Source organism: Gopherus evgoodei, chromosome 19 (assembly GCF_007399415.2).
Source record: "Gopherus evgoodei ecotype Sinaloan lineage chromosome 19, rGopEvg1_v1.p, whole genome shotgun sequence".
Lineage (NCBI taxonomy): Eukaryota > Metazoa > Chordata > Testudines > Testudinidae > Gopherus > Gopherus evgoodei.
This window is the reverse complement of record NC_044340.1, coordinates 7,961,109-7,988,696: the sequence shown is the minus strand read 5'-3', so window position 1 is coordinate 7,988,696 and position 27,588 is coordinate 7,961,109. Positions and strand designations below refer to the sequence as shown.

At 42.1% G+C, this 27,588-nt stretch overlaps 1 protein-coding gene across 4 annotated transcripts in view; it reads right to left on the bottom strand.

Annotated features, from left to right (window-relative positions):
- The window catches only part of FLI1 (Fli-1 proto-oncogene, ETS transcription factor), a 116,415-nt gene extending 101,208 nt beyond the window's left edge, over window positions 1-15,207 (bottom strand). Inside the window, exons 1-2 of one of the 4 annotated variants that reach the window (XM_030538189.1) lie at window positions 14,979-15,207; window positions 12,838-12,946 (exon numbers count right to left, since the gene is read on the bottom strand). In XM_030538189.1, coding sequence (XP_030394049.1) covers window positions 12,838-12,903 — 66 coding nt within the window. In that variant the 5' untranslated portion in view covers window positions 12,904-12,946; window positions 14,979-15,207. Of the gene's footprint in view, window positions 1-783; window positions 1,219-12,837; window positions 12,947-14,978 lie in introns of those variants that run through there. The other 3 variants (XM_030538186.1, XM_030538187.1, XM_030538188.1) reach the window with 3 other exon arrangements.
- Window positions 15,208-27,588: the final 12,381 nt, after the last annotated feature.

Below are 27,588 nucleotides of genomic sequence, written 5' to 3'. Positions count from 1 at the left end.
TTTAGTTTGTGCTGAAAATAAGACGCTTTTTTCTGTCCCCCTCCCCCCGGCGCTTCTGAATCCAAAGTTCAACCCAACTGAGCGCAAAGACCGGGTGCGTCTCCTCCATGAGTGCGCAAGCGGCGCTGGGGAGAAAACTGTCATTGCTTCTGACGGCGCAAGGGTGACTTGCTTCTCAAACCAGCGGGCAGGCCAAGCAGCGACTGAGACCTCCTCCCGAGAGCGCGGCGCTGGCTCCGCATCGCCCAGCCACATCGCCAGCTACCCGGGGTCCACGCACACGCAGCCCCTTCCTGCAGGCGTGGGCTTTTTCCTGCAGCGATCTGACAGCCCCCTCCGCTCCCAGGGAGGAGCCCGCCTTTCCTAGCCGGGCCAAATGCCCCGAAATAAACGGATCGCAAGTCAGATAACCCCCCCACCCACCCACGTACACACACCCCGCCGCCTCCACGCCTTGCCCCAGCCGTGCGCACTGTGGCCGGGGGACACCCGCTGCGCGCTGGCAGCCCAATACCCTCCCAACCGCGACCTCCCGCAGCCCCAGGAAGGGGACGACAAGGAAAGCGTGAAAGGGGGAGGCTGGCTGAAGGAGAAGAAACGGGCCAACTCTTCCTGGGATCAATGCTTGAACAAGATCCAACTCCCCTCTCCTTCCCCCGTCCCTCCCCCAAACGCACACCGCTCCAAAATGCAGCCCTCTCCCACACCCTCCTGGAGTGGGGGCTGTCTCCTCCCCAAAACCCCCCTTCTGATTCCCCCCCAACCCCCCGATATTCCTCTTACTTTAATAGTTCCGTCCATCGAGAATAATCTCCAGCCGATTCCACCAATATTCCACACATTGACCCGGTTTAGCCTGGAACCGAAGCCCCCTGAAGTTCTTATCTTCCTTCCTCTCCCGCTGGCTTTTCTTCCCCCCCACCCCTTCCAATGATTTTACGTTCCTTTCCTTCGCTCGCTCGCTCTTTTTTACTTTTGGTTGGTGCAGTGGAGCGAAAAAGAGACAGTTAACCGGATGAAACTTTTTTTTCTGCTAATTTTGGGAAGTGAAGTCACTTGAGGAGGAAACATTCTGTCTCCCCGCTGGTCCTGCCTTCTCGATTAAAATATATCTGTATTTTACATCCAGGATATTTGCTCCATTCAGATAAGAGCGGGGCAGAACAATAGCGGTTTCTTTGGGGGTAGCTCTTGTTCGCTAGCCCAGTGGAGCTCCGCTTCGCAGCACGGGCTTTATTACCACGCACTGTCATCATAAAAGTTTAGTGTAACATGTACGTGTGTGTGTGTGTTTGTGTGTGTGTGTGTGAGAGAGAGAGAGAGAAGCCAAGTAGCCTGAGTCACTGAATTTCCATCTCTTCCCACAGATTTTTTTATTAATGCTTTTTCCAGTCAAAGGCAAAATTAAGGGAGGAGGGAAATGGGAGACGACCGTAAATATAATCCAGTCTGGGGCACACAGGAAAAGATTACCGATTTAAATGGTCTATTTAGAACACGCTCCTGTCCCTCTCCTGCAGTCCTTACTCGGGCAAGGATCTCAGTGAGTTTGGCCTGAGGGAGGAAGGCTAGATTAGGTGCTAGCTATAACCAGAAAATAGCGGTGAGTATAATGCAGGGCAGGCAACTCCCTTCAGTGTAAGCATGTCAAGTGCCTTCTCCCATTCAGATACAATTTGTGGTGCCTTTCCAAGCAGAGGTTCCCTGTAGTTTTGAAAGGAACATTATTTTTAGAAAACATTTATTTTTGCATTGCTTTCGCACTCCTTTAAAAGAAAAAGTCCCGTGAAAGCTTCCACTACGTCGAAGTAAGTATACTGTGCTTTAAAAAAAGGGGGCGGGGCATTTAAAATAGTGCATTACAGTAAGATGGGTTCAATTATTCAACTGTATCTATATTTAAAGCCATTTCATTTCCCCCATCAGTATTAACATTTGAAATATTGATTGAACCTCGGGGTCTGGTCCAAAGCCTCGTGGAGTCAAAGCGGGACTGCCCGTTTCATTGCAAGGGGCTTTGGATCAGGGCCCCAGTCAATTTGCTCCGCTATCTCCGGCGAAAAAGCCTCGGATCACTAGTTTACTAACCGGAAAGCGGCGAAAATAATAACAGCAAATAACATTCCAGGCTTGTCCCAAGTGCCCCTCTGCCTCCCGGCTGTGGCAAATTTGGTGCTACTCTCATGGGGCGGGGGGGCGAGGGGACACATTCCTCAATCCTTCTTCTGGAACTAAAAAGTAGACGACAACAGATGCAACATTTCATCCAACCAGAGCGATAGAACATTGATCCCCAAGAAAGGGCCATTTATTTCCTCTCCTAAATAGTCCATCCAAACAAACCAACCAAGCTTTTGAAAAGCTCTCTCAACAAGCAAGGTAAAAGAGACAAACGCTCCTTTCTACCCTCCTCTCCCCTCCAAAAAAAAAAAAAAAAAAAAAAAAAAAAACCAAGCAAAACCATCTAGCAACAGGATCGTGCAACATGTCTGACATCTTTTTATTCCCCAATTCTGCAGTGCAAGCTGCTGTAGCCCCAGGAGAATCCAAAAGATAAAGCCAGTAATTCAGGGAGATGGAACCAAGAAATCCATTTCAAGGTAGGACACTCCCGTGAGCCCCTTCAACATTATATTCCCTTTATGGAATTGGTTACCTTATCCAGTGCAGTTGCGTCCAGTCTTTTGCTTTCCCCCTGATTTTTAATCCAACCACAGGAAAAAAAAAGTCACACCTCTATTCACATTAATGTGCACCCCCCAAAATAACAAAATGACCCTCGTGTTTCTAGTCAGCTGCAGCAGAGGCGCCTTATTAATACTTTATTTCTCCAAGAGCAAAGCTGGCAGCACAGCAGACCCCTCTTGCCCCTCCCTCTAACCCCCTGCGAAATTAGCCTCATCAATTCAGCTACAATTTTCGGTGCAGAGGCAGAGACGGGGGCTGAACGTGATCAGACCTGGAGCTTTTGGGCTTGCTGTTTGCTAGCGACTGTGGCCGTCTCCAGCCAGGAGGGAAAGGGGGTGGGGGGCGGCTGGAGAGGGGACCGACCGACCGCCTTCCCTCTCCCCTCCTACTCCCCCTCCTGTCTGCTTTACAATCCAGGGGTCTGCAGTGGTGTCCCCTGAGAGCAGCACATCTGGATACAGCTAGCGAGGTCAGGTCCCCCTGTGCCTAAGGCCACAAGAACTAGAGTTCAATTAAAAGAAATCACGGTTAACCCTTTGCTTCCCTCATCCTCCATTTCATTCTTTTCTCTCCCCCCCCCGCCCTCAAATTAAACACCAAAACCTCTTTCCTCCACTTCCCCTTCAGTATCACCACATGGGAGCCGCTAGCTCCAGAAAAGTAAGAGGGTAAGGAAAAGAATGAAACGCATCCTCCCAAAGCCCAAATTATTTCCTTTCTGGGCAACATTAATACCAACCTCCAAACAGTGACGGTGGGGGTACGGTCAGACAGAGGATTTATACCCCCTAAAGGGCGCTAGAAAGTGCCTATGTCACCCAAAGACCAAGGAGAAGGCGCTTGGGTGTTTAAACTGAACTATAGACTCCTCTGTTTGATGGGTTACAGGCTGGAGAGAGAGGACGATTCTGAAGAACTGCAGTGAAAAAAAAATCATCTGAAATGTACAAAATATATTAAAAACAATCGGAAATTTACAAACACTGATTCCTGGTCATAGTGCTATCTCCAAGGTGACAAGATATAGCATATAAACGTACGCACACTTTAAAAATCATTTTGGATCCCAACTTCTCCACAAATGTAAGAATATAGACAGTAATCTCTCTCTCTCTCTCTCTCTCTCTCTCTCTCTCTCTCTCTCTCTCACACACACACACACACACACACACACACACACACACACACACTTTAGAGATGTTTTTTGGTTCTCAGTACCTCAGTATTTAACAGCAAAAAAACCTGAAATATGATACCACAGCTATTTCCTTAGAAGTGACTTAAAGAAAATGAGTCAAATTGAAGCATATTAGGGCTGCCTGATAGATTGGATCTAAAATTTATACACATTGTTTTGTCATCCACTCCCCCTCCTACTCCCCACTCCCCATTACCCTTCTATTTGGTCTAAAAGGAAAAAAAAAATTTTGGTGAAAAGTCCCAAGAGACAAAGTAAGCGAACTTGTAAAACATTAAACCAGACAAGTTGAACACACTATTATTTTCCCATAATAATGCAACAGAAGAAGTTTTGCTTCCTGACTTTCTCTAACCCCCACTTCCTGAAGTTACCTCAATTTTTTAAAAAAGGCTGGGATATTCATAAACATGGTTTGCCAAATTCTGGATCATCTCAATTGGTGTGCACGGACTCGGATTTAACAGTTTGATAGAATCGGTGTAAGGGGAAAGAAATCCCAAATAATGAATAAAATAATAATAATAAAAAAGGATGTGATACCCTTAACGTTTAATATTTTAATGCCCAGAGAAAGGCAAACGTTATTTCAAAGTGAAACGCTTGTGTACAATTCTGGCAAATGTGTGTAACTTTTAATCTGATGCTCAACTTTTTGGAGCATAATTATAGAGCAAAAATAATTCTGATTTTTTTTTTAATTAAGTTACTGACAACTGGGAAATTATTTGATACCTACAATAGTTTTTACCTTAACAGATTTCAAATGTTTGCATTCACGCAAGGTTAAACGATTTGCTCTCTCTCTCTCTCTCAATACACTTATGAAGGAAACGAAATTGTAGTCTACAGTACTGAGTTAAATGTTGCTCATAATCTCCTGGCATTTTCCCCCCTTTATCCTTTAATTGAATCACACAGAGTTTCGGCCTCACACACATAGGAGGTGGATACTCATCCCTGGGTGTAGCCCAACTGAAATCAATGGGGTATACACCAGGCTGGAATTTAGCCCATGATATTTAGCCTAAAATATCCAACATCAAAGGAGTTAACGGCACGTTGTAGTCCAGTGCCAATCTTTAGCATGGGGAGATACCCGCAAATGTGTATTTGTGTTTTCGTCTTTGATTTATGCAGAAATATTTTGGCCACAACTTCAAACTTTGTATATTTCTTTTACATCTACGTTTTCTTCAAAGGTGAAGTAACGATCGCAGCATATTTGGGCCTGAGCGGCGGGGTTTGAAAGCATGTAGGGTATTAATTTGCATGACTCTTATCTTGTTGCCTGTTGTAATCAGACAGTATCACCTTGTGTTCTGGTTAAGAATGCAAGATTTTGAGCTCCTTCGTCATTTTGTAGCAAATGAAAGAAATCGATTAGGAACTAGTCAACCAGCCCCCTTTGACTATGTACCTAGAAAGTGGCCCATTTCCCATAAATTGTGTTAAAAGTTCCTCTTAAAAATAAGTCCTAGATCTGTATTAGCAGAAAGGAGGGAGGGGCAGGAGGCAGGGGAGTGGGGATAGATCCTGCTGCAATCCTAACTAGAGAAAAAGGTCCCGTCGACTTCTATGGGAGTTTCAGGGTTGGGTTGCGATGTGGCACTAACTTCCCTGCAGAATTAAAAGGTGAAGTGTTTTTAAAATTCACTTTCTTACAAAGCAAAGAAGGAAAGCCAAGCCTCTGGCCCGATCCCCAGGCAAGACTCCCATTCGAACCCAGGGGCCAAAATTCTGCTCTCAGCTACAAGGGTTAAATCTGACTACTTTGGAATCCCTCCAGATTTCCACCCATGTAACAGAGCAGTGGAGTGCAGGATCGGGTCCCAAGACCCATAGCTCTTGCTGAATACCAACGAATTTTTGGAAACACAAGTCCTAAAACAAGGTGTGTGATGCTAATAAACCCTTAACTAAAATCTACTGTCTTGGAAGTCGTGTGGAGAAGATACAGGGTAGTTTTGAAGCTAGCACACAATTGTGCAGAAAGGTGGTTAAACTGTCCTGGATGGTTTTATTTGAGATCCATGCCCAATAATCCAGCCCCCTTCCCTTGCCTCCTCTCCCCGCCAACCAAACCACCCCACAATTATTGAAAAGTTAAGCACGAAAAACCAAAAATACTGAAGGCCAAAAACACAGACTGCAGCGCACCAGCTCCAAAAGTCTGGCCCCTCGCTTGAGGCCATAATTAATTTGAGATTTATTTTTATTGGAGAACCCAGTCTCGTCTGACCTTAGCCAAACAAGACTTCAGCTAGACCCTTGATGCGCTTGAATGGAACCGAATATTTCTCTCTAACTTCTCTTCGGGCGTCCGTGCCTGCTTTGAATTTGTTCCTCAGACTTCAGATATTTGGAGATTTGAAGAAAAGATTTAAAGCATTCCCGCTCCCCCCCCTTAACATCCACTTTTTTTTTTGACACAGTGGTTGGGAGGATGCAGAGGGGGCTAGAATACAAAATGCATATTCAGAGAAAGAGAGAGGGGTGGGTCTCCCCCCGCAGTCTTTAGAAGGTCAGAAGGGTGGTGACTTACAGAGGGGGGTTTGGTCACTTGGATTCTGGTGTCTGGAAAAGCAGGAGTCTTTGAATAGAAAAGCTTGTCCCCTGTGCCCTAAAGCCTGTTTTATTTTAAAAGGGGCTCAGTATACTACGCTTCCAGGATAAACAATATTTCTCCCCTCTTCTGTTTAAATTCAAGTGATACCTTTAAGGTAAAACATGAAAGAAACCATGTAAATTCTTTTTCACCCAACGTTTGCATTTTGTCGGGTTGAAGAACAAGCCAAGATTCACAGGAATGGGGTGGGAGGGGGGAGTATTTAAAAAGTCTAAATGTTCCAAAATAAAAGGTAGGTGCAAACAAGAATTAAATCCTTCAGCACTAAGTTGTCATAACACATTAATCAAGACCCCGCTGGAGTATAACACTTAGTCGTGTGGCTGCCTCAAGATATGAGCATTAAAAAAAAGAGAAGGATTTGGTATGCTCTTGTATCAATCAATAGTAAGTATGTGGATGACACAGGAGTTCCTTTCCAGCTCCCATGTTCATGCACTCGACTGGAATGTTTTAAACAAAGTTCAAACATATTCATGGCTACAAATCTTTTGCAATTCCCAGCTTTCCTAGAGGATACCTGCTCCAGTCCTCTTGAGCGTAATTGGTGGAAATTGACAACTTCTGTTGGAAACCAGTAGTAAAAAAAAAACAAAAAAACGGTGCAGCATTGCTGCATGGATTGAAATACTTCAGTCTACGAAGTCTTTGCATGTCTCCTCTCCCTGCTACTAAGGTTCTATAGCAGTTCTTAAGATGTAAGATGCTGCACTTTCTCCTTGCTCTACACAATTATATTTCCAGCATTCTTCTCACTAAACACCTGTACGAAACATTCCATTGTCAGTCAAGCCACCCAGATTTTTGTTTTAAACTACGAATTCACTAACTACAATATTTTCCCTCACTAGGTTAGCCTGGCATGATTTCCCCAGAAAGTTTCCTTTCCCAAATGTTTTAAAATGATTATTTGTCTCGCAGTCTGTTCCAGCAATAGTCTTCGGCTACTACTGTGGAGCAGGAAATGATAACATGTCAATGTCAGTGTTTGTCAATAGCCTTAATATTTTCCTCTCCAATTAAAATGTCAGTGTTTTGGCCATCAAAATTCTCTCTTTGGGTTTCTTGTAAACCCTCCAGGCAGGGTGAAACCAAGAACAAACCAAATATTGTTTCCATCCACCCGACTATTTTGCTTCTATGAATATGCTTCTTTGTATAACACCACAAACATTATGGTTGTATAATTTTTTTTTTAAAGCAGGAACCCCCGCACTTAAACTATGGTTCTTTCCTCCCCATTTCATTCAGACTGGAGTGAATTCCCTTTTCTGTCTTACTTAAAATCCAAGCCCCTTTTTGTGTGCAAATGTCTACAGTGGAATATGCATGGTGGCTTTGTTCAAATTTCATAAGTGTGTGGCCGCACAGTCCAGAGCTGGACAAGGTTTAAAGTGCTCTCCAAGGAAGCGCCAGAGCTTTCATTGCTTGAGAATGGAACTTGATTGTTTTGTAACAAAAGGCTTTCAAATACATTGTGAAAGCTACTTCTTGGGCTGCCAGATGTGGACTGGTCTGAAATTTGATTGCGCTATGTGACTGCTTCAGGTACCGTTAGTGGTGGGTGACAGAGCAGTTTGCTGTGCTCAGCTGAAACACAAAAGTATTACGAAGTCCAGGAGTTCAAATATCAGAAGATCAAAGAGTTTTGCTTACAATAAGCTAAAATGCATATGGTAGAGCACTGGCTTAGGCTGTGGAAGACTTGGGTTCAGTTCCCTGCTCTGCCACAGACTTCATGTGTGACTTTGGGCAAGTCACTGAGTCTCTCTGTCCCTCAGTTTCCTATCTGTAAAATAGGGATAACAATGCTTCCTTCCTTCCATGGATATTGTGAGGATAAATACATTAAAAGATTGTGAAGTGCTTTGAGATCTACTGAAGAAAAGTGCTAGATGTGACATAGGCACTTTTATTAATCGTAGGCATGTGGATTTCTCCTCTGTGCTCTGAAAAGAGCAAGAAAATACCCCCAAAATGCAGAGCTCACCGTTTAAATGCGGGAACACTACCCCTTCAAAATATTGGTGGCGACCTAGAGTGGAGATGCATCATTTCTTCTGCCATTCTGAAACATCAGAATTTGAAGAGTGAGAAGAAGGGGAAAACTGTACCTATCACCCCACTCCCTCATAATGCCTTATACATTAGTGGTCCCCAGAAGGGACCATTGTGATCATCTGATCTGACCTCCTAATATAGCACTTCACCCTGTGATTCCTGCATCAGGCCCATCTAGGCAGCACCTGTGAGTGGGAACTTCCGACAAGGCTCTGTCACTGTTCCTCCCAACCTCACTTCTCTCCAATTTTGCAGGGTCTCTTGGCTACTTGTGTGATTCTGCATGACCCGACCAACTTTAGGCCTTGCCTTAGAGAGTGGAGAAATTGTGGCTTGGGTCCTTATTGAAAGGGAGGAGGAGAGGCATGACAGAATATGGCAATCAAAAACCATTCGTGAGCTGCCTCTAGCATAGACACTGCAGAAGGGGAGTAAATGCTACGATGATTCAGCGAAGCCAGAATGCAATAGTAAGAACTGGGAAAATCAGTATTCAGAGGTCATATTGCTTTGCTTATAGCCTTAATACTTTCCATACCCACACAGTTAAGACTCAGTTCTCATTCCAGTGCTCTCTTTTTAAATTTAATTTTCCAATTTACGTTACACGTTTCATTCTCTAAAGTCAAGTACTTACGTTTAGATGAGATTAGCACACACTGATGTACTCTGCTGATTATTCAGCCCTTGTAGATCAGCAAGTACAGTAATGGCATATGGGACATATATACATTCATATAAGTATGTGGAAGAAAACAATAGGGGCCTATAATTAGTTTATAATAATTATGTTTGCCTACTACTTTGTCATGTGAAGGCACATCAGGATGGTTTGTTCGCATGCTCAGATATAAATAATGAGTCATGTATTCAGATTACATAAATAACTATCTAAAATTGTTATGATTATGTGCTAGATTTATGCAAATATAGAAAAAAAGGCACCTAGGTACTCTAGGTGTTGTTGAGGCAACTTAAAAATACATCACAGAAATCTCTGAAATTCAGCAATATGATTCAATATAACTCGACGTTAGTGAACCAGGCAATTTAAAAATTCAGATGCCCTTCCCCCTCCAACAATTCCCCACCCTTACAATACTCCCCCTTCCCCATTTCAAACACTTGAGGGAAAAGATGAGCTTTGCAATGTAGCCCAGGAAAGCTCATTGTATGCTTTCCTCACCCAAATTATCCTGAAAATCCCATCACCATGGCACCCTTTCAGAGAACACCCTGCCAGCAGCCCCTTCTCATTTATGCCAGTGGAGACATTTAAAGATAAGACAGTTATCTTCATGAGTTAAGGGGTAAAGTCTTGACATAATGCTTATAGATATGACACTGTTAGTCAAGGAGCTTTATAAAAAATCCAGTCTTACTTTTCTCCTCCATACAAGTAGCCCCAGTGACCAGTTGGGGTTTGGCCCATTTATTAAAATAAGTCTCCCAAGATTTTCTGAGAGGTAGGTAAATAAATATAGTCTCCATTTTCCAGAGAGATTAAGTGAGAGGCAAAAAATGCCCAGTGGCTTCCCAGAAGAAGGAATTAAAACTTAGAACCTCCTCATACCCCCAGACCAGCACTCAAAAGGCTGTTTGGGGGAGCAGGAAACAATATTTCATTATCCAATAGTAATACCCGGCTCTTATATGCACTTTTCATTCGTAGTTCTCAAAATGCCCCATACCATTATGCCCATTTTACAGCCGAGAACACCAAAGCAAAGAGAGGTGAAGTGATTTGCTCAAGCCTACCCAGGAGATCAGTGAATGAGCCAGACACAGAACCCAAGTTTCCTAAAGCCTAGGCCAGTGCTCTAGCCACTAGGCCATGGCGCCTACACAGCAGATGAACGTTTTCTACAAAGTATCTATTCTATGAGTGTCATCCTGGCCCCATTGAAGTCAATGGTAGTTTTACCATTGACTTCAGAGGGCCAGGATTTCACCCTCTCTTTTGTATATTTAATGATTAAGGCCCTGATCTTCCAAACACTTAAGCATGTTCTTAACTTTAATCATGTGAGCAACCCCATTGACCACAGTGCAACTACTCATGAATAAAATTAAACATCTGCTTATGTGATTGCAACATTGACATCTAATTGCCTGATCCAAAGGTCAATCAGAAATCTTCCCACTGACTTCAGCTGGCTTTGGATCAGGCTCTTAAGAGACTTTACTCAAACCCTGTTGGTTTTTTTATGTATGGAAATAAGTTATTTCCCCAATGACATCAGTGTGCACGATGCTTTAGAGACAAATACCAGGAAACAGGGTCCCTGCCCCAAAATAAATGACAGATGATGATGAAATGTTGCAGCATGAGTTCAACATCCTATGAACTGTTTATCTCTGTTCAATTGAAACTAGGAACATAGGCCCGGTTGGAAAGCTCTCCCCCAGGAAAAACACCCTCTGAGGTCAATAGGAGTTTTGCCTGAGTAAAGCTCGTCCACCATTACAGCTAATTTGATGCAGTTCTGTGTTGACCAATTCCATTCCATACAAATGCTAACAATTTAGGCCTCAAACCTAATTCAGTAGGCTTCAGCTATTCCATAAGCTGACTTCAGTGGCAGCAGGATCACTTCTTACAATGAAAGGCAAACCTGCCAGGATACCTTTCTATGGGAAGACAAAGTGGGTTCACCTCTTCCTGCCTACTGGAGCTCTAAAAATTAAGGTAGTTGACTCTACTGCTGGGTATAGACTGCACACACTTTACAGGAGTAGTCATTTGAGTTTTTGCTCTGATGGTATTTGCGTCTCTTTTAAGGTCACTTCCAACTAAGTTTCTAGCATTCTAAGGTCTGATCCAGACCCCACTGAATATAATGAACAACATTTACCAGTAGTAGTGCTCATGGAAACACTGTGTTTTAAGTGTGCTTTGTAGAATATTCACTCAACACAGAATTCTGAATATTTGCAATGCAAGTTTTTGCTTAAAAACCTGACCCTGAGATTTACACTTATCCCACTAGGAAACAGAAACAATGCCACATGTCACACCACAAAATGGGCTTTTTGAATACTCCCTACAAAGTGTTTGCAAAACAAGCTAGGGGTTACATGCAGAAATTATTCAGAGAATCATTTAAAATAATGGCTTATGCACATAGAAATCACAATCTGCTCATGGACTTTTAACAAAGAGAAAAAGAGGCAAAATTAATATAATACATTTTTCATTGCAAACAATGTACCCAGCTCTAGTTAACAGCCTCTTGTATTCCATGAGTCTGGGAGACAAGAGTCTTGTGTTTTAGATTTTCCTTAAGTGCTGCGGCATGCAGGGTTTGCCTTAAACTTGTAACCCAGATGTCTTGGGCTTGGTTTATTTACATTCTTGGGAACTGTTGTGGAAAAAAAAAACTTATATGATGTCAAATATAATATAGTGCTCAGTGGTACTATAAAGGGACAAGAATCTGCCACCCTTTCCTTGAAATTTGCTTTGGGATTGATAGAAATAGAAATAGAGGCAATAACGACTCATCACAATACAACCTAAGACCCACACTTTGCTTTCTCCAATTTAACAGACACATATTTGGAGGGCGAGAATTGGTAATATGTGGCATTAGCCATTGTCTGGTGTCACCAGGTGAATCTATGTACCTGCTCAATAACCTGGGTAGGTTGTATAGGAAAACCATCAGGAACAACGTGAAGCAAGCTCCAGTATTATACACCACTATCTGGTCCAACAATCTATTTATCTCAACAAATGAAAGAGACGCTTATTATTCAGTTAATTTCATTTTGCTTTGTCTTTAAACTCATTTTGATAAAATGTAGCACTTTCCATATCTAGGCAATCATTTTTTGTACATTAAGTTCAGCGGTTTGCACAGCAGAGAGGTAAAGGCATTTTAAAATGAAATTTAGTTTTGGTTCAAGATTAGATAGTAGCCAGGAAAGCGGAAAATTGGAAACCAATATAAGAAAATATTATGGTAAACTATTGCTAGAGCATCATCACTATCATATTGGTTAACATCTAGCATCTATACTGTAACTCAAGACATTTCAGGATAATAAAAGAAGAGGCCACCATAATATGTTATTGGTCACTGATAGATTCCTCTTTTAAGCTCTGCATAGCTCAGTGTAAGCGTGATCATTTAGGATTAAATCAATTCCCACTGAAGTCAATGGCAGTTTTTCTCTTAACTTCAATGAATGCTGGATCCGGCTCTTAAACAGACATAAATGATCTTGAATTTTCGAGGATTGTAATTTTTGACATTACCTGTTTAAAGATGCTGTCATGTCTTACCTTGACGTAAGACGAAGTGTCTGGTACTGTCTGAAACATCCTTATATGTTTAATAGCTATTTTAAAAGGTCCTAAACTTGACCTGAAAATAAGGGGGGGAAAAGTAAAAATGAAGACCAGAAAACAAACAATAGTTTTGTTTTGAAAATTAAAACCAGTAATAAACATTTCAAAGGTTATGATCAAGTATTTGTATGTTTCTTTTTTTTAAAGAAGGTAAATAGGAAAAGTTCTACCAAAACAAGGAAGTGTAAACTCATAACCAATATTGAATATCTACCTTTTAACTGCAGGCTTTACAGAAAAGAACCCTCTCCAGTTTTGACTGGGGGGAAGGAGAGTTTGTCGTTTGATTAAGTGAATTTCTTAATCAGCAATTAAAAGCTAGCAGAAATACCCATGTTTTCATGCTGAGACTAGTTAACCCTATTGACATGAATCTAGGGGTTTCTCTTGGTTACATGAATGAAATGCAGTTGTATTTCTTAACTCATTAGAACCACTATGGGTCATTAACGCGCCAGTATAAAGAAACCTTTCCCACAAATCATAGTTTTGCCAAAAGTTTTATTGCAAAACAACGATAATTTAAAAAATAGCGAACGAAAATATAATCCTAAATGGCAACAAAAACTGTACAGGGCTGTCAATTGCAATTCTCCCATTTGGGATGGTGCTGTAACATTGTCAAATTCAGCGGCACTTCAGAGCTCCGTCTGTCTCTGAAGTCTCAGGTTTGTAACATAATGATCTCATCACGAATAGTTTTTCTAAGGTCAGGACTGCACAATACAGAGATTAACAATGGAAGGATCGTGAAATGTGATGGCTGGAGAAAGTCGAGTTTCCATTCAAGAGAACAACAACGAACTTCAGTGGTCAAATGAAATTTGCAATCAAATTAAAATCTCTCTCCACACATCCATACACGCTTTCCCTAGATTAGAGGAAACTCTTTATTCCCCTCGAGCTGTGCTATAAAATGCCCACCAACTGTAATAAATCCATCGTTAAAAGAAAGAAACAAACAAACAAAAAACTCTTTACTTCCCATTCTCATTGTTGCTATTATGACGCTCGGATTTTCCGGAGGAAAATTTATCAGAGGCAGATTTTTCTTCAGAATTTGGATTAAAAAACCATCAAGATCAAGGTTATACGGCAACAAATTCAACGTAGTTTTGCTACAAATAGCTCATAAATTCCTTTGTGGGGCTGTTGAGGAAAGGCTGGAGGGTTATAACTCTGTAGTTTAGTGTAGATGTGTTTACACACAAAAAGACAGATAGAACGCCCAACTGCGCTGTATAGAACGCATAAAAGAAATTATGCCACCCAACTGACACGTAATTGGGTTTTTGCTCCACGATCTGTTTAGCTACAATGCTATCCGCCAATGAATGCCCCTCTAAATGCACCTCCAGCCCATAGTTAGCACCCCACGGTAATAAGCTAGTCACGCAGCATCCAGCGTTTCATTCACCGATCCACATTTGCAGTGCCCGGAGAACACCTCTATACCCTCACAGCCTTCGCGGTTGAACTGCTCAAAAACATCTGTTGATTAAAAAAAAATAAAATCCCACTCTGGCAAATAAATTGTCCTGTATCTGCACGTGACCCCCCCCTTTTTTTTTTTATTGATTTTTAAAGCATTTGTTACGTGGCCAGCTGGCAGAGAAGGGCAACTGATTACAGAATAGACAATGTGTTTCTGATAAGCACCATTTATTTTTCTCTCCTTTCTCCTTAACACGATCCAGTTTCTTTTGCTTCTGAACTTGCAGGAAGGAGTGGGGAAAAATCCTCCAACCCTCTTATAAATTGAGGGGACAAGGTAATGTTCCTTGGGCATTAAATTTGCTGGAGTCAGGGATTCTTCATACTTAATTTCCCTCCTCCCTTTTATCTCTCCCGCTGAATCAGCCCCCTCATTTGCTCCCCGTGCATAATTAGGCATGTTTCAAATCAACAAACACATCTGCATATTCAGATTCAGCTTTAAAAGGCAACTCTGGATTATTTCCCAATAACTTCACCCTGCCAGCATCCTCCACCTTCCAAAAGGGTCTTTTGTGTTAACTGCTCTGGTTTACTGTTTCCAAAGGACTCACCTTTTATACCCTTTCCCCTCAACCAGTGGAAGAGCAGTTTGTAAAGATCCAGGTTGAGACCAAAAATAAAATCCCCACCAGGTCTGTACTGTAACCCTGCTGCGGCAGTGTGGCAAAGGAGAGATTAAACCTGATGGATCCAAGGCAGCACTGAAGTTAAATTTCCCTAGCACATCCAGACAGTCTGCATATCCTCAGGGGGCTTCTGTAATGCGCTCAGCTCGAGCCAGTGCTTTTCTTCTTCTCTCTCCTATCCTCAGCCCCCCTCCCCGCTGCAACTTGAAATTTGATTTCCGTTTTCCCCTTATCAATATTTCAGCTACTGCCTCTGGTTAATCATCCTAATGTGACATCCTCGCCTCTGTCACAGCCCCCCGCCATCCCCCCAAAGACCCTCCCTTGTCCTGCCAGCAACTTTAAGGAACTTTAAAAAAAAATTCCATGTTTTTTAAAGAAAATATTGCTGAGGAGTCAAGCCAAAAAGGAACGCTGAGTGGAGCTCAAGGACTACCTTAAGCCCCCTTTTTAACCAAGGAAGTTTCAAATATCCGTTTTTAAATCATCGTGCCTTGGTTTTAAATAAATAAACAAACGGAGCCTACCTTGCAAAACAGGTCACCTATTTCCCACTACAACGGGTCTGAAAATATGACAAACCAAATTCACACACACACACACAGACTTGAAATAGCTATTCCACACACAGGATCACGAATGTGAACACTTTGATTCTCTTTGCCAGTCAAAACCTCCACGATTCTTTTAGCTTTTTACTAAAAAACAGTGTCTCAACCAGCAAAACAAGCAAACAAACAAAAAACAGGGAGGAAAAAATATATCTTCTCTGAACTCTACAGAGCCAAATGTATTTGCTGGCGTAATGGTATGAAATCGGTGGAGTTGCACCAGTAGATCATTTGCTCTGATCTGAGGTAGGAACACATATGCAGTTCAGTGAGACAGACACGCTTTTTAATGTAACCCTTCTCCGGGTTACGAAAAGTATTTGGAAAATGTCCTTCCCCACTCTGCTCCGTTTCTCCCTTTCTCAGCTTTACCCCAAATTCCAACATATTGAAACATTTTTCTTCTTAATAAGAGGAGCATATAAAGTGAAGGGGTGAAAGGGCAGCCCAAGGAGCTGTGCCCGTAGCTCCGAGTACAATTTACTCTGGCAGACGAGGCGTTTAGCATTCCTGACAATTCCTTAGGAAAACAACCCTGCAGACTTGTATCAAGGGACGGGGCACCTAGCAAGAGTCACTTTTTAATATAGAAATTCTTTGGATTTGTTATTAAGAGCCAGTTTCCTAAGCAAGGTAAACGTTGCGGTTTCAAGAGGAAGATCTCAAAAAATAACTGTGCTGGGAGGAATATAAAAGAGGTGACAGAAGCTACTTCCCAAACTGTTCAGGAGAAAAGAACCTCTTTCTGGTTTTAAGCTCCAATGCTCTGATTTAAAAAGATAGGCATCGGTATTTCAAATATGTTAAACGGATTTATAAAATCGTGAGCAACAGAATTTAAGATGAAGATGTTATTCAATGACCTGATGATTGTGTGTGCAGACATCTTTTTCTCTCTCACACACGCATACTAATAAATGAAGAAACAAGACAAGTAGCGATTAACTCAGACCGCATTTCAAAGCCATTTTTTATACAAATGTTGTTACTGAGTTTTCAACACATGTTTGACACAAAACACACACACTGAAGAGAAAACCCACGGGGCTAATATTTCTCTTCCTATGATTATTATTTTTTTGGCTAGGAAATTATCTAGATATAGCTGAACCTTCGATTTTCCTTTCCCAGGGTTTTCTTTTCAGCAAATGTGTTCAAATCCTCACCCCTATCCAAATGCAGACTCGAACCTAACACACACCCAATAAGGAGCAGTGAAATAATTTTAATGGTTAGAGCTAACAAAGAGTCAGGCTGCAAAGGAATTGGGGAGAGAATGAGATTCCCTAATATAGAGAGCTATTCGTTAGTCCCTGTAATCAAACCCCACAGTGAGTCCAGATACGCATGTGGCTAGTTGAAGTTGTCTTGGGAGCTTTACTAGTCCAGATGAAAATTGCTGGGAAATGGGAAACAGCTGCAGCCTCAGAAACAAAAAGAAACTTCACCCCTAAGCGGAGAAAGTTACAGAAGTTTTGTTTACACAAATAGCTTCAACACAGGCATGCCATTTCAACGTCTCATCCACAAACTGTAGGTGACTTCTACATAAACAACATTTCAACATTCATCACAGGCAGTGAACTCTTAAAGATGCCTATGAAATCTCCATCTCTATTTTACACATACACACACACATACACACACCCCTCTCTTTTTCAGACTGCCTTGATGGAGGTTGTTGCTGACTGTGTCCAATGTATTAAAAACAAGGTACTAGCAACACAAGCAACAACTGAAAATTCACAAATAAATTTTATTTAAAAAAAGGGACAAATGCGTGATTCTGATAAGCCTGCTGGAATGGTGGAAAAGCTCAGAGTCCTGCAAAATGGGCTTTTTTCATGTTTTCTATTTATTAGCGACGTTAAGAGAAAACAGACTCGCTAGTCCCAAATGTAGGAAGAGTATTAAAAGAGGCATGTGTATAGTCCAGCAATTACAGCTGAACTTGATTAAAAACGTCACGAGGGCTGCAAAGGCAGGAGTTACCTGATACACCAACCCTGGGGTTGCTTTAGGATGAATTATAACACAATTCATTTTATTTTAATAGGTCACTATAAGATTAACTGTTTAAGGATGGAGCTGGTGCTATAAAAGGTTACATCAAACCTGAAATGAGCAAGCCCTGCATTCTGGATTTTAGAAGTAACCATTTATTGTGTTTTAAAATTCGACAACATGTTAATTAAAAATAAGGGGAAAATATGGAAAGTGAAAAGGAACCCAGTACTGGCCAAGGAACACCCCCCTTCAGTTCTTTGGTTTCTTTTCCTAGGAGGAAAACATGATCAATTTTAACAGGACATCCTTTCTACACCTAAGCAGAAAACCAATTCTCATTCTTTTCAAGGTCTGAGTTCTAATCTTCAAGACACTTAATGAACAGCCTAGGGTAAGGATACCTAAAAGATCATCCAAAAACTCCAGGATGAGGACTGTAACTGACAGCTCCTGTCCAGTGGCAAAATAGAATTGTCCACCACAAGGGTAAAGTTTGTCTGAGCAGGAGAGAGAGCTTTCTTGGGGGCCAGTCCTGAACTCCTCCAGGAACTAAGCACAATCCCACCTTCCACTGCAAAGTATACTCCTAAGACCTTGTTTTCCTAGTACAAGCAGAGCACAATGTAACTATCACTGATATATTAAAAAAAATTCTCACACAATTTCCCCCTAGGGAGAGCAAGGGAGAAAGAATGAACCTCATGGGACAGATGTTGGGACTGGTTGCTCAATGTCACTTCTGGAAGATTCTTGGATACTATAATGGGGAGATTTTGGGGGCAAAGACTGTCTTTTTGTTCTGGATTTGCATAGCACAATGGAGTCTTGGTCCATAGTTAGGGTCCTAAGTGCTACCTGCAATAAATAATAAAATAACAGTAACAAGAAGCAGAACTGGTCAAAACTCACGATTTCCATTTTGCGGAAAATTTAATTTTTTTTCTTGTTTCAACTGGTCTCCCAAGATAGGTGGCTGAAAGAATATTTCCTTCATAATATTAATTATTTGTACTTTATATTATCATTTAAGAAAAAAAGAATTAGTTATGCAGTTGAAATTCCCTACATCCTGCAGATGCAGAATGGATCTGTTGGAGGGTGAGTAGTGGAGAAGGAGGCACACAGGAATCCTTGCCCATTTCTTGGGTTTAAGGTATTTAACTGAAGAGCAGAGCTTCTCAGATTATTCTTCCTGAATAATATTTGTTGTGAAGCTAGTCTCTCTTTTATTTATTCATGAATCATTCATAAAACCATCCTGACATCCTTCCTTTGTCTTCATTATTTGCAGAATAGTTTGCAGGAATGATTTACAGATGATAAAATATTGTCTTTCTGTTCATGAAGGCCAGTCATCAAGCATGGCATGAGACTTGTCACTTAGAAATAAATAATAAAGAATACTATTTAGTTCTTTTGTATTATTATTAATTATGTATATAACAGTACCTCCTAAAGGTCGCAGTCAAGATGAGGGCTAGGCATTGTATAAATGCCCGGAATAGTTTATCATCTAAATAGACAAGTGGATGAAAGGAAAACATAAGCACAGTAAGGTCAAGTGATTTTCCCCAAGGTCATATAGCAGGTCAGTAGCAGAGAAGGGAATAGAATCCATGTTACTTGATTTCCAGTCATAGAGTCATAGAATATCAGGATTGGAAGAGGCCTCAGGAGATCATCTAGTCCAACCCCCTGCTCAAAGCAGGACATATCCCCAGACAGATTTTCATTGTGCCGTCTACTGAGCAACACTACCCTTGATTTGCAGAGCTTGCTAATTTATAGTGATTTTAATCAACGGGCCTTGAAGTATTTTACAATGGAAGGTCAATGTCAACACTCCTGATTTGTAGATGGGGAAACTGAGTCACGCCACTCAGACTTAACTAAGCTCATACACTAGGTCAGCAGCAATAGCAGGAGCAAAACCCAGGTCTCGTGGCTCATTGTCCAGTACTCCAGACATAAGAGATTTCTAATACTTAAGCCACTTACAAATATTTTTGGATGCGCCCCAACAATTGAATGGTTGAATCTTTTAAACTAGAGTAGAAAAATGAAGAAACAGCTGATAATACAGTTTCTGGAATTTATTTTTCAGATCTATAATCACTTGTACTCAAATTTAGGAAACTTTTGGGATTCACGATCATCTTCACAAATACACAATGGTTGTCATGGTGCTCCCGAATAGGACCTCAAGAATAATGAAACAAGCCCAACACAATTACTACTTATTACAGATCAATACACATAAATATTCCTATTGGATGCCCGGGTAGCAGCACTATCTAAAAATGCTTTCTTTCACTTCCAGCTTGCTTTTCCCTTCTTTTCGGACGAGGACGTGATCCATGCGTTCGTCACCTCCAGGCTAGACCATCGTAGTTCCTGGTGTCTGAAGTTCAGTGTGAGGCTGATGCACAGGTTCCAGCTGGCACAGAATGCAGCAAACCCCCATCAAAGCTGTGCTCCTCTAGGACAAGGCAGATCACTAAGCCCAGGACAAAGGGTGTCAGAGCTGGGGTCCTCGGTTGAAGGGAACAAAACTCTAGAAGTAGTAAGGCGAAACTAGAGTCTGAGCATCTTCAGGAAATGCTGCAAAACCTTCAAAAAATCTTCCCATCATTAGAATGACACTCATTCTACCCAATAAAGGCCAACCAGCCACAGTCAAGAAAGAAAGAGGAAATTAATACAATCTAAAAATCAAACCCCTCCTGCAAGCAGAGTTTTTACATTGAGACAGGAGAAGGGCCAGAGACTCCACGAAGCCCACTAGGAACATTGTCTATTGCTTTTTGTGTATTGATTTTGCATGGCAGATGCTCAGGGTACTACAGTGATGCGTGGCAGAATAAAATCCTAACAGAGATAGAACTAAGCCAGCTCCAGTGAAGAGAAACATAAATAGATGAATGAATGAGAAAATAGGTGAATTAACCCCCCACCCCTCCAATACCTGGCAAAGGCAGAAGTCTGACTTGCCTCTGAGAGGTTTGGTATGGACGTTCGTTTCCCATCCCGCATCTCAATGGTGAAGATTTCTTTTCAAATGTAATGACCCATGAAATAAAAGGAAATTCAGAGCAATATTGTAAAAGCATCCAATGTAGGGCTTTTCCTTTAAGAATTATTATAACCCAGGCCTTCTCTATGCACAAATGCTGACTGGCTTTAACTGGTACAAATCCCTCTAATGTGGCTGCAGTTACATCAGTATAAAGGTGATTTATGCTGGGATAGCTATTCTCATATGGGATGGAGAAAAGGCTACATCAGTATATATCTTTATACTGTTATAACTGCACGCACACTAGGGGTTGTACTGGTATTAGTAGTAAGAATAAGGGGCTCTCTTTAGACCAGAATAAAAGGTGGGTTTTTCAGTGTTTTAGTAAACACATTTTTTATCGTCATCCTGGGATCACCTAGATGGCCTAACCAGGCCTGGGGCAGTACAAACAGAGAGTAGAAGACTGCCCCAGACAGAATGAGCTTACAGTCTTAATCAATGCAATATAAAATGCTAGCGCAGATGGTAGACAGACTCAGCAGCTTGCGCTGGAGTCCGTGAGCGCTCAGCACTTTTTGAAAATCAGGCTGCTCACTTAAGAGCCTAAATATGGACTAAGTCAGGGCTCCTAATTTTGAAAATCTTGGTCCTAAACTGTACAGATAGAAATATGTAAACTGACCAGCTGCCTTCCCTGCCACACGCACGAAACCTTGTTGTGGAATTACAAGTTAATCCCTGTTAAGTGCTCCTGTGTGTTGTGGGAACTGAAGTCGTGACACAGAGTCACACATCCTTGGGTATCAAGGGGGGGTCTGGTTGCTAACTCAACTTGTTGACTCTGCTCCAGTCACTAGCTCTATTTCCTGGACTTATCTTGCTTAGCAGATTTCCCATCCTCTCTCTCTCCTGCAACCCATAAACACTTGAAATCTCCTGTAAACCCAATCTAGGCTGGCAGCTTGCTGTGAATGCAGGCTGCAGCAGATAGCAGGAGATAAGGAGTTGGAGGCACATTGTCTTTTTTCAGCCTGTCCTGAGAATTCACTTTTCAATCTGAAATTGTTTGCACAAGGAAAAGGAAACGTGTGTTGGGGGGATCTGGAGAGGGGAGGAGAAAAGAGGAAGAAGGTTGTTTCAGAGACCAAACTGGGACATCTGAAAAGAAGAATTAATGGAGACTGATGGAGGAAGTTTGATGAAGGTCCCACTGCAACAAGCCCTTGTAAACTATGTGCTTCTGTTATCCTGTTATGTCCCTACACAGTTGATCAGTTTGAAAGAGGAGGTGGAGTTTTCATAGCTAAACCCCAGTGTGAACATCTTTCTAAGAAATCAGGAGACAAATTCTGCCCTGAATTACACTCCATGGCACCCCACTGAAGTCAAGGAGGTGTAAGTCAAGGCAGGATCTCAGGCCTGATTTACACTAGAAATGTTTTACCAGTATGCTATGCCAGTCAGTGGTATGATTTTTTTTACTGATATAGTTATATTGGTATAAGCCTTAGAGTGGAGGCAGTTATACCAGTATAAAGCTGATTTCACTTCCTAAACAAGAATAAGCTACCCTGGTGTATCTGGGAGTTAGGCGCCTAAATACATTTGAGGATCTATACCTTTTATACCAGTATAACTGTGTCCACACTGGGGATAGGAGGTGCTGGGAGGTTGTTGCCACTCTAACTATACTGGTACAGCTAAAGCAGCAAAACTTTTTAATGAAGACAAAGCCTAACTCTAAGGCCACAATTCTGCTCCTAACTGAAGTTAATGGCAAAGTTCCCATTGATTTCCACAGGAGCAGGATCACACCCAAAGCAAAGACATACAAGAACAACCCCCAGAATGCTTCTCTCTGGACCTTGCAAATTTTCTTTGATGAACCAAGATATTTTGGAGATATACAGACTACTATGGATCTGATAATGACCCAGGGCATGAGACAACTGTGCTCTAAAGCAACTGGAGATCTGTGGATGAAAAGTACTATGCATTTTTATCAATTAACCTCCTGATGCTATTGAAGTCAATAGAACTTTTGCTATTGACTCCGTTGTGAACAAGATCTAGTTTGTGCAATCAAGTTGATTTACAGAAATGCAATGTCTGGAGCATGTCCCTTGGTGGAAGTTGGATATCATGTAACATAATCAAAACTTTAAGGTCCAATCCTTCTTTCCATATACCCTCAAAACTCCAACTGGCTTTAATGGGAATGTACAGAAATGCCTGTATTTTGTACAGCGTCTTTCATGCAAGCTGCAAACAGTGCTTTTAGAGAGTGAATTAATAAAAAATAGCAGACTGGGAGAAATTTAGAGGCAGAAGCCAGGAAGAAAAGAGAGTCATTGGGGTGGAGAGCTATGGGAGGAGAAACAGCATGCATCTATGTGGGAACGAGGAGTTGAGCATGGGGAACACCTCTCTTATCATAATGTACAAGCAGCGCCTTGTTCTGGGAGGTGTTGCCTCATACATCAACATCAAAAGAACCTCTGGTTCTAGCTGACAAGATAGCGACAGGATGGACCTGTGGTTGGGTTGCTAACCAAGTGCTCCCCAGAGCTAGGTTTAATTCCCCTTCTTTAGGCACTTCACTAACTTTATAAATCTGTCCCTTGGTGGAACGGGGTTTATTATAAAAGAGGGGAATATACACAAAGAACATTGTACCCCTTTAAGGGCCAAACACAAATACCACAGGGCTGCCCTCAGCTGGAGTCCAAATAAAGACCAAGGGCCTAGTTATCCTCCTTTGTGTCATCATTTACATCTGTACAATGTCAGAGATTCAGAAAGGCGACGCAAGGACAAGGCAGCAAAGAATCGGAGCCAATGACGCTTTAGGCAAAATCCCCAAGAGTTCTTATGATGTCAAGAGGAACTAGAGATGTTCTGCACATGCTGAGCCCCCTCCCACAACCACCCCCACAACAATCAGGCTCCTTTAAGGTTAGAATTCCAAAAATGGAGGCACCTAAAATCACTAGTCATTTGGGAAACTGCAGGCCCTTGTTTTCTCATTCTGGAAGCTTTGGCTTGGAGAAATGGGTAGTCTGAGCGTGACTGGAGAGCGGTAAAATGAAGGGTTTCGTTGCCAGAGCATCACATCCAGCTGGCCAGGTGAGGCTCTGGAAAGCCCCCTATTCTGCAGTCCCCATGGTGGAGTGGTTTCAGCCTGCCCCCCTCTCCACAGCCCCATTTCCTGCCTCTCGCCGCCCCACTTTGATTTGAAGGACTCAGCCACCCGTGACCACCCAGGGAAATAGATGCCAAACAAGCACCCGTGCTCATTTGCTCTCCCCTCAGGCGGAGGGAAGAAGGCCAAAGATAAGATCACTTAATTTAAGCCAAGGTCCATTTTTCACTGCTGTCCTTTCTGATCAACTCTCACTCTGCTGATCCCACTGGAGTAAAGGGGAAAATGGCGATTGACTTTGAGGAGGGCAGTGCAGGATAAAGGATTAAGCTTCCCCATCATTACCATGGCCTCCCCTTCCTCACTCTAGAGACAATTAGTTAACCTATGATATATGGTTTTGAAGAAGCTTTGGCTAGTCACTCATTGCTGTCTGATCTAACCTAATCTTGGGACTGCTCTGGCCCAAGAGGAAAACATGATTCCCTTTTAAGATGTAAGATATCAACAGGAATCCACCTGGCTTTGCCAGAAGGCAGAGTTTTGTGACACAATGGGTTAAATTCACCCCTCGTTCACACCAGAGGGTGCAGGGACTGTAGTAGATTTAATCAGGTGTATTTCCATAAAATTCACCTAGTGATCACCCAGTGGAAAGGAAAGCTGCCCCCAAGCCCACAGATGAACTCCAGAAGGAATGGAAATACTGACTGCCAGTAATAGGGTGACCAGATGTCCCTTTTTTATAGGGACAGTCCCGTTTTTTGGGACTTTTTCTTATATAGGCGCCTATTACCCCACACTCCCTATCCTGTTTTTTCACAGTTGCTATCTGGTCACCCTAGCCAGGAAATACTGACTGCCAGGGCAAATTCCCTCTCCTCCCCTTGCTGGTGCAGGGAGAGGGGATTTGCTCAATAAGTGATATGCAGTGATTTTGATTCCCTCTGCATTACATTTGCATTATCTGCAGCATACGTGCAGGGGAGCTGCATAGCAGCTCATTGAAACTTGTCTTTTGATTAGTGCCGGCAACATTTTTCCAGTGAATAATAAATTTGAGGAAAAATGCATTTTGGGAGGCACCAAAACTATTTGTGAATTTGGGTTGAATTCGGCGAATCGTTTCAGCTTCCCTGGAAAAGTTGATATTGCTTTTGATCATTCCAAAAGAGAAGAATTTGGCTTTTTATTTTGAAATGCCATTTTGTTTTGAAATGTAGCTATACTTATTAAAACAAACAAACAACAACAACAAAAAAACCCCCAAAAGGTGAGAAACACCAAGAATCAAACTGAACAAAAAACAAAACAAAACAAAACCCAAACAAACCTGAAAACAATTAGTTACATTTCATTTTTGTTTTATTTTGTTGCAGATGTTTTTCTATTCAAAATGAATTTTGCCCAGTTTTTCATTTTAGGGAGGAAAAATTGAAAATAAAAATTAGTTTGGGTTTGTTTTCTTAATTTCAAGTGGTCTTCCACCTGAACTATCCCCCCCTCCCAAGTTTTGCATTTCAGTGAGAAAAAAACAAAAACATCTGTTTCTGTTTGAAAAGAAATACATTTTTGTGGCTTTTGGGGTTCAGCCCTTGATCCAAAAAATCAATTATTCATCTCTTTTTGCAGCTGCAAGATGAGCTACGGAGGGTCTGTGCACGTGTGCACCAAAGAGAAAGAGAAACCGGGTGATAAACTGCAGTCAAGCAATTGCCACATATTTCTCCATCACCAAGAAATCCAAAATGTTGCATGTAGGAATAAGGTTACCTGTTGCTATTTGGCTGCCTAATTTTAAAAAGGCTGAACACGAGTGGCTTAAGCAGCTGGTGTAATATTCATTGTAGCAAATTGATTTCCTATGGACTGTTGAGTTTAGCCCTGATTATCCTCTTTATTCGTTCTTCTTGTAATGGCCATGGCCCTGGAAATCACTTAAATTGCATTGTGGCCTTTACTGGCTGAATCTGGGTAATGGTATTCTGCCTTGTATCCAAATCCTAGCGAAAACAGAACAGAAAGAGTCATGGATCATTTTAATGCACGTTGCTCCGGCTGACAAGGAAACACGGGTCATGGAGCTGAGCCTAGGCACAAGCAAGAAAAACTAGTCTTATGGCTAAGGGACTAGCTTAGAACTCAGAAAAGGTCAGGTCAGTTGTTAGCTCTGCTGAGAGCTTCCCATATGACCCTATGCAAGTTACTTAAATTTTCTGTACCTGAGTGCCCTCTTTTTGGAGTGGGGATGTTAATCCTTCTTTTATCTGCCTTCTCTATTGGGATTGTAAGAACTTTTGGACAGGGACTGTTCCTTACTATGTGGCCACACAACACCTGGCACAATGTGGGCCCTGATCTTGCATGGGCCCTTTGGGTGCTATTGTAATACACTCAATTAAATATTAGAGGCAACACAGTAATCTCTTGTTTCCAGTGACCTAATTTTCCTGGATTTGCCTTTATTATGACAATCTCAAAACAACAGAACATTTCTCCCAGCACTGGAAAGGCGTATCTTTTCCAACCATCTATTCCTGAAGGGCTCCATACACACAGAATGAGATTTCCTATGAAGAAAACAGAAGGAGAAAAATCCTCCTTCGGTCACCAAAAAGAAAACAACCTCAGCAGCTGGAGGAATTGCAGCCTTCATATGGCTACCTGGTGATGGCATCTAGCAGTTAGAGGAAAGGAATTTGGAATCAGGAGACCGGAGGGCTATTCCTGGCTCTGACACTAACCAGCTATGTGGCCCCAAGCCTCAGTTTCCCCCCCTGAAAAGCAGGTTGATGATGCCTCACTGTTTGCAAAGCTCTTTGAGATCCTCAGCTGAAAGGCTTCAGGTGACTAAAGTTCTTCAGCGGCTAGAGAGAAGGCAGGAATTCGGACATGTTTTTCCACTCCCAGCCCCCGCAAGCCTTTTCATAAAAAGGAACTTCATTGGGGCTATTTTCAATGCTTCGGTTTTGTTTGCTACTGTAATAATTAGCCAGCTGCCAGATGGTGAAGCAATACAAAAGGGTTGCTTTTCATATCTCTGCTTAAGAAAAGGACGCAACAGAAGACAAAAATAAACAGAAGCAGAAGGTTAGTAAGCCAGCACGGGGCAGAGAGAGGAGTACCCCACCATCTGAAAGGATCAAAGAGCACTGCTGGTGGAACAGGAGAATTACCAGATCTGCTCACAGCAATGTCCCATCTAGACCTGTAACCTGTATGTGACAGCGGCCAGCGCTCATGCTTCAGAGGAAGGTTCAAGAAACTAACATGGAGAATTATGTCCATGGGAGAAATTTCCCCCTTACCCCTGGCTGTTACTGGATCAATTCTCTGTCCTACTGAAAGCAGGAGTGTTACTATTGACTTCAGTGGGATAAGGATTTGGCCCAACAACTAGATATTTCAGGGATTTGGCAATATGCGCCCTTTCATTCGGCAGGGACTGGAAGCTGTTGATGGCTCTTCAGTGCCATCGATGATATGGTTTTGCAGGTTTTAGTCACAGATTTATAGATATAAAGGCCAGAAGGGACCAGTGCGGTTATCTAGTCCAACCTCCTGCATAACACAGGCCATAAGACTTCCCTGGATTAATTCCTGTTTGAAGTAGAGCAGAACTTAAGGGACTGGAGCCTTCATCCATTTGAACACCTTAGACCAGTCACCCATGCTACCAGTGATAGTCCTGTTCCTAGTGGATGTTTCACCAAAAATACCATTTCATTGGCATAATGGTTGCTCTTGCTGGCAGTC